Raw genomic sequence first — 12,512 nt, 5'->3', positions numbered from 1 at the left:
TAGTTTAAAAATGTGAATTTCAGCCCATTGATTGATAGGGTTTTAGCATGTTTCTGTCCAAGTAGGTGCCATCAGCTGTCTCATATTTTGGGTAAAATTACATTCACGTGAGATTTGCAAAAGAGATTTCCATTTTTGTATTGCCATAATTAAATGAAATATGATTATCTCATAAAATACACACATGCTCTCTTCTCTCCCGTTATTGTGTAATGTGATATTCAATTTACTTTTAACTGATAACATCTTGCAACATGCATGTGGGTTAATATTTCCGACGAACCCGTATGTGTTGGTAATTCCGTCGGTAATCACCGACAGTGTTATGTTATCGTAGAAAAATCACCGACGAGATTTTTCTATTCCGTAATTGTTGACCAAAATAATCCGTTGATAAGTAGGGTTACTGATGAAATATTGGCCTTTAGCGACAAAAATATCCATTGCGGAAGTCGCATTTTTTAGTAGTGAATGTTTGAAAACTATATATGAAAATCTAGAAGTGAAAGTTTGGAGCCGTAGTTTATAGTAGAGATTCTTGAACCTGTAGAGTGCATCATTGTTTCTTCCCTTCGAATGAATCTGCTGATTCATACGTCTTCTCCGTGTGAAGCCTCTTTGTTTATCCTTACAACATAATCATCAAAACTTGTGGAAAAATAAAGTTGCTACAATCAAATCCACCTCTACTGACGGTGGATTGCTCATTCTCTCTTTCATTGCGAGCTGTGAGATATATTTGACAAAGCTTCATTTTCACTGGAGCTCGGTCTTATTCCCACCATAATTTTCGAAAGAAGTTGCTATCCTAGATAACTATTTTGGACAACTTGGTTCAGGTAGCACAGCTTACATTATGTATAGTTCTGAGAAAAAACAAAAATGGCATGTTTAATCTCCCTGCGCAACATTGGAGATGTGTATGACAGGTTCGGACATGAAGATGGTTTTTGTTTTTTAAAATAGCACTCAAGCTCTATAACTTTGATGACCAATTCTTCTGGCATGAGAAAGATCCTTCCTAAATTCCACATATATCATTTTGAATTTGAGCCTTATAGTTATTCCATGAATTCCAATCGAAGAAGCTGCAATTTCTACAATTCGTGTCACTAGAGAGGTTGGTTCTATTATGAAAGCAATGAAGCTGCTAGTTATAGTTTAAAAATGTGAATTTCAGCCCATTGATTGATAGGGTTTTAGCATGTTTCTGTCCAAGTAGGTGCCATCAGCTGTCTCATATTTTGGGTAAAATTACATTCACGTGAGATTTGCAAAAGAGATTTCCATTTTTGTATTGCCATAATTAAATGAAATATGATTATCTCATAAAATACACACATGCTCTCTTCTCTCCCGTTATTGTGTAATGTGATATTCAATTTACTTTTAACTGATAACATCTTGCAACATGCATGTGGGTTAATATTTCCGACGAACCCGTATGTGTTGGTAATTCCGTCGGTAATCACCGACAGTGTTATGTTATCGTAGAAAAATCACCGACGAGATTTTTCTATTCCGTAATTGTTGACCAAAATAATCCGTTGATAAGTAGGGTTACTGATGAAATATTGGCCTTTAGCGACAAAAATATCCATTGCGGAAGTCGCATTTTTTAGTAGTGAATGTTTGAAAACTATATATGAAAATCTAGAAGTGAAAGTTTGGAGCCGTAGTTTATAGTAGAGATTCTTGAACCTGTAGAGTGCATCATTGTTTCTTCCCTTCGAATGAATCTGCTGATTCATACGTCTTCTCCGTGTGAAGCCTCTTTGTTTATCCTTACAACATAATCATCAAAACTTGTGGAAAAATAAAGTTGCTACAATCAAATCCACCTCTACTGACGGTGGATTGCTCATTCTCTCTTTCATTGCGAGCTGTGAGATATATTTGACAAAGCTTCATTTTCACTGGAGCTCGGTCTTATTCCCACCATAATTTTCGAAAGAAGTTGCTATCCTAGATAACTATTTTGGACAACTTGGTTCAGGTAGCACAGCTTACATTATGTATAGTTCTGAGAAAAAACAAAAATGGCATGTTTAATCTCCCTGCGCAACATTGGAGATGTGTATGACAGGTTCGGACATGAAGATGGTTTTTGTTTTTTAAAATAGCACTCAAGCTCTATAACTTTGATGACCAATTCTTCTGGCATGAGAAAGATCCTTCCTAAATTCCACATATATCATTTTGAATTTGAGCCTTATAGTTATTCCATGAATTCCAATCGAAGAAGCTGCAATTTCTACAATTCGTGTCACTAGAGAGGTTGGTTCTATTATGAAAGCAATGAAGCTGCTAGTTATAGTTTAAAAATGTGAATTTCAGCCCATTGATTGATAGGGTTTTAGCATGTTTCTGTCCAAGTAGGTGCCATCAGCTGTCTCATATTTTGGGTAAAATTACATTCACGTGAGATTTGCAAAAGAGATTTCCATTTTTGTATTGCCATAATTAAATGAAATATGATTATCTCATAAAATACACACATGCTCTCTTCTCTCCCGTTATTGTGTAATGTGATATTCAATTTACTTTTAACTGATAACATCTTGCAACATGCATGTGGGTTAATATTTCCGACGAACCCGTATGTGTTGGTAATTCCGTCGGTAATCACCGACAGTGTTATGTTATCGTAGAAAAATCACCGACGAGATTTTTCTATTCCGTAATTGTTGACCAAAATAATCCGTTGATAAGTAGGGTTACTGATGAAATATTGGCCTTTAGCGACAAAAATATCCATTGCGGAAGTCGCATTTTTTAGTAGTGAATGTTTGAAAACTATATATGAAAATCTAGAAGTGAAAGTTTGGAGCCGTAGTTTATAGTAGAGATTCTTGAACCTGTAGAGTGCATCATTGTTTCTTCCCTTCGAATGAATCTGCTGATTCATACGTCTTCTCCGTGTGAAGCCTCTTTGTTTATCCTTACAACATAATCATCAAAACTTGTGGAAAAATAAAGTTGCTACAATCAAATCCACCTCTACTGACGGTGGATTGCTCATTCTCTCTTTCATTGCGAGCTGTGAGATATATTTGACAAAGCTTCATTTTCACTGGAGCTCGGTCTTATTCCCACCATAATTTTCGAAAGAAGTTGCTATCCTAGATAACTATTTTGGACAACTTGGTTCAGGTAGCACAGCTTACATTATGTATAGTTCTGAGAAAAAACAAAAATGGCATGTTTAATCTCCCTGCGCAACATTGGAGATGTGTATGACAGGTTCGGACATGAAGATGGTTTTTGTTTTTTAAAATAGCACTCAAGCTCTATAACTTTGATGACCAATTCTTCTGGCATGAGAAAGATCCTTCCTAAATTCCACATATATCATTTTGAATTTGAGCCTTATAGTTATTCCATGAATTCCAATCGAAGAAGCTGCAATTTCTACAATTCGTGTCACTAGAGAGGTTGGTTCTATTATGAAAGCAATGAAGCTGCTAGTTATAGTTTAAAAATGTGAATTTCAGCCCATTGATTGATAGGGTTTTAGCATGTTTCTGTCCAAGTAGGTGCCATCAGCTGTCTCATATTTTGGGTAAAATTACATTCACGTGAGATTTGCAAAAGAGATTTCCATTTTTGTATTGCCATAATTAAATGAAATATGATTTATCTCATAAAATACACACATGCTCTCTTCTCTCCCGTTATTGTGTAATGTGATATTCAATTTACTTTTAACTGATAACATCTTGTAACATGCATGTGGGTTAATATTTCCGACGAACCCGTATGTGTTGGTAATTCCGTCGGTAATCACCGACAGTGTTATGTTATCGTAGAAAAATCACCGACGAGATTTTTCTATTCCGTAATTGTTGACCAAAATAATCCGTTGATAAGTAGGGTTACTGATGAAATATTGGCCTTTAGCGACAAAAATATCCATTGCGGAAGTCGCATTTTTTAGTAGTGAATGTTTGAAAACTATATATGAAAATCTAGAAGTGAAAGTTTGGAGCCGTAGTTTATAGTAGAGATTCTTGAACTTGTAGAGTGCATCATTGTTTCTTCCCTTCGAATGAATCTGCTGATTCATACGTCTTCTCCGTGTGAAGCCTCTTTGTTTATCCATACAATATTATTATCAAAACTTCTTTGAAAATAAAGTTGCTACAATTGAATCCACCCATACTGACGTTGGCTGGCTCCTTCTCTCTCTCATTGCGAGCTGTGAGATATATTTGAGAAAGCTTCATTTTCACTGGAGTTCAGTCTTATTCCTACCTTAACTTTTCGAAAGAAGTTGCTATCCTAGATGATTATTTTGGAGATCTCGGTTCAGGCAGCAAATCTTAGGTTATGGATAGTTTTGAGAAACAATGAAAATGACATGTTTATTCTTCTTGTGCAACATTTATAATGTGTATGACAAGTTTCAACAGGGATTTGGCTTTTGTGTTTTATAATAGCACTCAAGCTCTGCAACTTTGATGACCAATTCTTCTGGTCTTAGAAAGATCCTCCCTAAGTCTAAATGCCATTTTGAATTTGAGCCCTGCGATTATTCCATGAATTCCAATCGAAGAAGCTGCAATTTCTACAATTCATGTTACTTGAGAGGTTAGTTTAGTTATGCAAGCTTTGATGTAGCTAGTTATAGTTCGAAAAATGTGAATTTGAGCCCGTTGATTGAGGGGGGTTTTAGCATGTTTCCGTCCATACAAGTACCATAAGCTGTCTCATATTATGATTAAAATTACTTTCACGTGAGTTTTGCAAAGAGACTTGCATTTTTGTGTTGTATTAATTAAATGAAATATGATTTCTCTAATCAAATACACTCATGCTCTCTTCTCTCCCGTTATTGTGTAATGTGATATTGAATTTGCTTTTAACTGATAACATCTTGCAAAATGCATGTGTGCTAATATTTCTGGTGAACTCGTATGTGTTGGTAATTTGGTTGGTAATCACTAACAGTGTTATGTTATCGTAGAAAAATCACCTACGAGACTTTCATATTTCGGGATGAAGAAAGAAAGAAGCGTGTAGAAGTCTGGTAGAATAGACCATCACATCCTCAATTATAATATATTTCAGGAATTATATGGTTTGGTTTCGAGCGCTATCATTTTGCAAGTCTAATAGTATTGGTTTGTTTATAGATTTCCATATACTGATATGTACAACACATTTTTATTTCAGTTACTCATTATCTTGTTCTTGCTTACCTGCATCACTCCTTTCCTATAATCTAAAATGGTATTGCCAGTCTCTACCATTGGCTTTGAAGGTTATGAAAAGAGACTCAAGATTTCTTTTCCTGAACCTGGAATATTTGCTAGCCTCAGAGGTCGGGGCCTCCGATCTTTGTCCAAATCCCAATTGGATAAAATTCTAGACCCAGCTCAATTCACCATTATGTCTTCATTGTCTAATGATGAAATGGATTCGTATGTCCTATCTGCGTCTGACCTTTTTGTAGACCCGTACAAAATAATAATTAAAACTTGTGGGATTACAAAATTGCTTCTTTCAATCCCACCCATCCTTAAGTTTGCGGATACTCTCAGACTCACTGTGAGTTCTGTTAGATACACTTGTGGAAGTTTCATATTTCCTGGGGCACAGCCATTTCCACATTGTAGCTTTTATGAAGAAGTAGTTGTTCTAGACGGCCATTTTACCCAACATGGGCTAAATAGCAAGGCCTATGTGATGGGTGGTGTCGATGAACGTCAGAATTGGCATATCTACTGTGCATCTGCTACGCCAATGAAAGATTTGAGTCTGGTGTACACCCTAGAGATGTGCTTGACCAATTTGAATGAGAAGAATGCGTTTGTATTTTACAAACTTCAATCAAGCTCGGCAATTGTCATGACTGAAGCTTTTGGCATTAGGAAAATTCTCCCTGATTCTGAGAGTTGTGATTTTGATTTTGATCCCTGCGGCTACTCCATGAATGCTGTTGAAGGGGCTACAATCTCTACAATTCATGTGACTCCCGAGGATGGCTTCAGTTATGCAAGTTTTGAAGCTGTTGGATATGATTTCAAAGTGGTTGACTTGACCCTGCTACTAGAGAGGGTGCTCGCTTGCTTCCAACTAGCAAAGTTTTCCATAGCTTTGCACGGGAAGGAACTTGATATGGACTCGACACGAAATATGAAGGGATATGTATGTGCAAAAAGGAACTTTGAAGTTGTTGGTCATGGTGGATCTATTATCTACTGCAGCTTTATCAGTGTTGGAAACTGCAGCTCTCCAAGGTCAATTCTGCTAGACAAGAACCAGGACGAGGAAGTCAAGAAGAAATAATTGTGAAATGTGGTCCTTGACTTAGTAGTCTTTATATATAGCGTGTTTAATAATAAGAAGATAATGTTAAGACTATTCAATATGTTCAGCGAGGGGGCGCGCTCACGTGTGCTGGCTCCGCCAGAAGCTTAAGTTCTATCCATAGCGACTGGTACTGATAGAAGAAATTAAACATGCAGGAGACAGAGTCCAGGGAGAAGAGTGAAGAAGTTGGGATGAAATAATTTGTTTGAACCTTTTTTTGGCAGTGGGTTTTTGTTTTTGGGCCACCAATTTTTTCTTACTTAAACATCATATAATCAACTAGTCCATTGTCTTCAATTCATTAACCATCTTATTATCAGAAATTCAGAGTTTGAATTCACGACATTTTATCATTTCCAAATTCCAAACCCTTTATGTGCTTTGTCGCCCGTGAATGTGACTGATCGCCAACTACCATAGTGCCGTCGATTGCTGTTGTGAGCCGGTAAGCGCCTCTATTCTTTTTTTTGTGAGCTTTTGTGAACATTTGTGTTAAGATTGTAATTGTCGGCTCCACTGCCAATTGAACATTTGAGTGCCTCTGTAATTTTTTTTTATTGGTGATTTAGTATGTTAAATGTGATATTATGATTTATGAAAATTGGGGAGTTTGTAAATTTTGTGAATATGTGAATTTGTGACTGTAAATTGGGAATTTTATGATTTGCGATAAATTTTCAATTGGTGTTGGAAATTAAAAATTGGAAATTGATGTTTGTTCAAGATAAAGTTTAATTAATATTTTATTTTCGTACAAATTATGGAACGATTTTTTCAATCGAATCGAAAGTCTCAATCTATCGCAGAACTAAAACTCATATGAGTTTTGATTTGTGGTTTGGGAATTTAGGTTTAGAAAATTAGGGATAAGTGAAAAAATAGGAGATGATTGGTTGAATGACAATTTTATGGTTTACGTGGAGAAAGAGATTTTTGGAAAAGTTGAGAATGTGGCAATATTGCAACGTTTTCAAAATATGAGACCCCATAGAATTTAGTTGTCTAAGTTCATAGTTACAGATTAAAGTTGTATCAAGTATTTTTTTATTTTATTTTATTTTGGGTTGTTATGAATTATATTTTTATATGCATAGATTTTTTCCGCTTTAGTATATTTACATATATATTGAAGAATGTTTAATATTATTTAATTGAATTAATATAAACGACATCGCTATTACGATATTTGATTGTCAACGGTCAACGTCCGATCCTATATTGGCCACTGTCTATATTATACTCAATATAACATGAATGAATACTATTGTTCATTATAGATCATAAAAGATCATGTAGGTATAACGAAACAAAATCAAACAATACACTAGATCTTATTAGTCTTTAAACACTTGCGGTGGACAAAATACATTATATTGAAAAATATCCTATCTTCTACATACATGGGATCTACTTTGCATTACATCCAATAGATATACCTATCTATTGGAATGTATTTTGCTACACAAGAGCTTGTATTTTAACATAAATTATAAATTAAATCAATCAAACGCTTGGATATGCTAGAGTGGACAAAAGAAGAAAACTTGGGAAGATATCAACATTACAAATTAAATCATTAGTTGTTTTGGTCATTTAATATTCCGTACTACGTACTTAACATGTTATGAGAGCACATGAAATATCAAGAAACAAACCCTGGAAACAATTTGTCACGCGTTTCTTGGATTAGCTGAAATTTATTTAAATAAGTGGTTAAAGATAAGACATGAACCATGGACATGAGAAAAGTCAAGTTGGTCCCCTTATTGTTGTTCTTGAGTGTTGTCTCTCTCTAAAATCTCAATTTGTTGGCTTTTGTTGGAAAATTGGATGTTTTGTGTGTAGAAATATTATCAATTAACACAACAAAATAACAAATACAATTCAAGAATAATATAATGTAAAATAGAGAAGAGATTTAGAAAGCAAGCCTTGGGAGTCACGTTAAGGACGCTGTTTTAAAGTCGTGTTGCTTCCCCTTCGTGCGGGTTCTTTCGGCACTACACGACTCCAAGATAAAATCCATGTGTCTTTCCTTCTACGAGCATGACTATAGGGAGATAACTAAACGAGTCTCTCATCTAGTTGCCAAAATTTAAGAATATAGTATAAATTAAATAGAATATTTTCCTTCCAAGTTATTGTATTCTAATGCTCATTTTCAATGAGATGTAACAATCTTTTATAGGTAGAAATCAACCCCCCACAATCAAGTCATTAAAATAGAGGTTATAACATGAATTATGATGTTATAATTGTGTTAAAAGTGATTATTAAATAAATAAAAATAGAAAATTAAATGGGTTAAATATTGAAAGGTTAAAACTTTATTTTAAGTTACAACAATCCCCCACAAGTTTTAAACTTTCAAAATAATTAAAATTATATAATAGTGGCAATATAATACTGTGCAATAGGTGTAAATATCTTTTGGACTTGAATCTCACTTAGTGATAACAATTTTCTTTTGAGGGAGCCATAATGGACTAAGCTTTGAATTATGTCCCTTTGGCCAAACTTCAATTGTCTCACACACAGTATCGAATTAGGCTCTAGTTCATAGCGGATAGTGCTTTTAATAGTCATGCGCTTTAATCTTGATTTTAGTAAAAGTCTCTAAGGAATAGTCCAATCCCATAGCCACGACCTCATGGCAACCCTTACATAGATGAGTCCTCCAAGGATGTGTGTGACCCACACCTCACAAAAATTCTCGCCTCGGTACTTATTCAGGGTTAAACCCTTCTTAATATCACATTTATTAGCACCATCACCATAGGGATGAGCACAAATAAAATAATGCTATTACAAATCACACAATACGGGTTGTTTTTACAACATTGAACTTTTTTCATGGGATCTTCAATCACAAATGTTGGGTTACTCCCGGAGGTGACTCCTTTATGGGCTTAAGCTCATCCCCCTCGATAATTATAATTTATTTCATGTCCCTCTTGGACAATAATTGGTACCATAATATTTACAAATTTTTATTCTCCGATTGCGATCCACACACTTCTCGTAGCATGTTCGAACGTATGCGTCCATTCAACTCTTGTATTTCACCTACAATCTTTAGATTTAACACGAAGACTTTATTCAAAGCAATGATTTTACCATTAAGTATAAGAATAAAATATAAGGTGTATCTGTATTAAACACCTCCACAGATATCCAGATTCAAGAACTTTCTTTCCCATTAGCTCTAGATCTAAATCTAGAGCTATGTTTAATCTTATCCTTATTATGGTAATTATACATTTCTAGTTGAGATCAAGTAACATGGAAGCTCATTAGAAAAATGCCAATAATTTAAGTCCATCATCTCAGGTCATTCGGGGAATACAAACCATCGAAGCAAACTGCTTTATTTTTCAATGCAGTCACATAAACCAATCACAGGACATATGGTAAAAATCAACCAAATCTCAGGATATCAATTTCTATCTTACTTACAAATTGTAACGAATCAAATTATTCAACTATATTAACTTCCGATGAATGTAAAGTCTATAGCATCAGCACAGTATGTGCACAGATAAATGTGCACCATTTATAATTCAATTATTACTATTCATTCTATTCGTTAATTTTGCAAAACATAACTTTAAGGAGCTCAATATACCTCTAATCAAATAACAATAAAATTATATCTCAATCTACCATTGCCCAAACTATAACTGATAGAGTCACTCGCTATCAGCTGTAGAGTAGTGCCTTAGAATTATAGCTTCTATATGTAAGCTTCATATTTTACAACAATTAATTTTCTTCACTCATAAATTTTTGGCCATCATTAGAACCGATCGACCACTTTGATATGATTTCAGATTCTATTCTTCTATTAATCTTTAACAAACTTGGGGATGTCAAGTCCTTCTACAAAAAATTGCTAAATAAGAAATCACTAATGCATCAATTAATAATGGTATTGGGTGTAGAAGTTTCTTTCTTCTTCTATAATTTATTTTCCCTTCATCCTCTATATTGGCAATTCCATTTACCAAACAATTATTTATTTATTTTTCCATGATACTATACCAAACATAAAATTACATTACTAATAATTGACAAACTATTCTAAAATAACAGTTGAAGTTAGAAACATTCACTCTGAAAATTAAATTTTGAAATCAAACTTGTATTTATAAATTTGTAACTCCAAAACTGAAAATAATTAAATCCCAAATAAATTAGAAATATGATGAAAATTAAATGCTTTGAAATTTATAATAATACTATTATTGTGTTATTATAATCCTATTTAGTACATATAACAATTCTTTCATGGTCATTATGAAAATACTTAAATCTTAAAATAGTAAACACCAACATTTAATCAGTCATTAGTGATTTCATTTATTAGGATTTAAGCAAAAGGAAATAATAAGGATTTCATATAACCAGCGAGGTATAGATTTTTCGATTAGTGATCTGTATCACCATTGTCTACTTCTTAAATACGTACCTTTTGTCAACTTTTCATCATACACGTAGAATAGTCTTTACTTTGAGTTGTGTACTACTTTATAACCAACAAATTGCATATATATTATTAACCCTAAATTTTAGTATCATAACGTACTAAAGAAATGACTAACAACATAGGCATTATTAAGTGTTTTTCTTTTCTTTTTCAATAAATAGCCTAGACAACACGAAGTAAGTACTAAGCTTGTTTGTGGAACCAATAAGCATATCCAAGTAGTTTTAGAATTCTAAAGGAAACTTTATGGTGGAAGAGGCATATACTTTTGAAGTTTCAGAATCTCACTTCAGTTATATTTGTGCTTTATATTTTTATTTTCCTATTGTCATTGTAAAACTGCTCACAAGATACACATTCAATTATGCTCCATTAGAGAGAATATATGAATGTTAATAAATTTAACCGTGTATAATTATGACATAACTTGGCTAGTGTAATTGCTTCTACAGACACTCTCTGCTTGGTAAGTTTTTAAAGTTGCGAGTGTTGGAATTTAACTTCACATTTTATTTATTTAATTTTTACAGCAGCACAGGTCCCCAGTAAGCAGTTGGAGCAATATAAATGATTTGGGCTTGGAGATATTAAAATAACATTGCAGGATGAACAATATAAGCATTTTCTAGGAGCCATACTAGGATTCTTATTGATTCAGTTGTTGAGACTTGAAACTTGGGTTACTTTCATTATAAATTCTATCAAATAGGAAGAGGAACAGCACGTATTTTTATAAACGTAGGCAGAAACATTTCTTCGTTTCACACTGTCTGTTTTATTATTTATTTATTTTTCAAATCTGCAGGATAAATTCATGTCCTACGACTTACAAGATTGTACAGCTCATAGAACACGGAAAAAACACAGAGAAGTCAAGGGCATGATGTAAGCAATCTAAACTCGGCAATCAAAGACCCTTATTTGAAATTTTAGATGTCTGAGGCAAAGATTGCAACCAAAAAAACAAACAAAAAAAAGGTTCATGGTCATGGGGGCATGAGACCTCTCAAGCTACTATAAAACACTCGTGTACTATTCTGCTCTTTATATTTTATTTTTTTCAGATGTTTTCAAAGTTCAGGGTTTTTCCTTTTTCCCTTTTTTTTTTAACCTGAGTCTAACAAGATCCTTTAAGGGAGAATCACACTTTCACAGTACTCTCACCACAACTCCACATAACTCAACCCAATAATGCATATGGCAGATACGAATCATATGATAATCCTCAATTGAATCAGGGTATTTATTTATTTTTTAAACATGTACATAGGAATTTCATAGTCACTACCCCTTAAAGCAAGCCATATTTAATTAGGGAACCACAATCTAACAATTTGGTTCATGGACAACCTTGTAGAAATTCAATAGATTGATAACGATTGCAGAGGAATGGTATACCAGTCAATGCACCACGTACAATACACAGATGATGCCAATCATTTAGGCCCTGTTCTCTTTACCGTTTTCGGGTCGTTTTCTGTTTTCGATTTTTCAAAACGGTGACAACGTGTTCTCTTTCCCGTTTTCGAAAACGAATTTTCGAAAACGTTTTCGAAAACGAAAAAAAATTTGTGAAGAAAACACAAAACGACAAAATGTCGTTTTGGGCGTTTTCAGTGTAAAACTTGAAAACGCGGGAAACACTTCTTTTTTTTTTTTTTTTTTTTTTTTTTTGGGGGGGGGGGGGGGGGTTTTTCAAATTTTAAAAAAA

At 33.9% G+C, this 12,512-nt stretch overlaps 1 protein-coding gene and 1 pseudogene across 1 annotated transcript; one reads left to right on the top strand and one right to left on the bottom strand.

The window, feature by feature from the left end:
- Positions 1 to 12,512, bottom strand: part of LOC111390664 — a 75,470-nt pseudogene that overhangs the window by 22,279 nt on the left and 40,679 nt on the right.
- Positions 5,230 to 6,291, top strand: LOC111390679 (S-adenosylmethionine decarboxylase proenzyme-like). Its single transcript, XM_023015745.1, has one exon. The coding sequence runs from the start codon at positions 5,230 to 5,232 to the stop codon at positions 6,289 to 6,291; it is 1,062 nt and encodes a 353-aa protein (XP_022871513.1).

The sequence above is a fragment of the Olea europaea genome, unplaced genomic scaffold, assembly GCF_002742605.1.
Source record: "Olea europaea var. sylvestris unplaced genomic scaffold, O_europaea_v1 scaffold703, whole genome shotgun sequence".
Taxonomy (NCBI): Eukaryota; Viridiplantae; Streptophyta; class Magnoliopsida; order Lamiales; family Oleaceae; genus Olea; species Olea europaea.
Note: the sequence above shows the minus strand (reverse complement) of the source record. Positions and strands in the feature narration are given on the sequence as shown.

Excerpts from the sequence above, each read along its gene's own strand:
- LOC111390679 (XM_023015745.1), top strand. The coding sequence starts at position 5,230 with ATGGTATTGCCAGTCTCTACCATTGGCTTTGAAGGTTATGAAAAGAGA.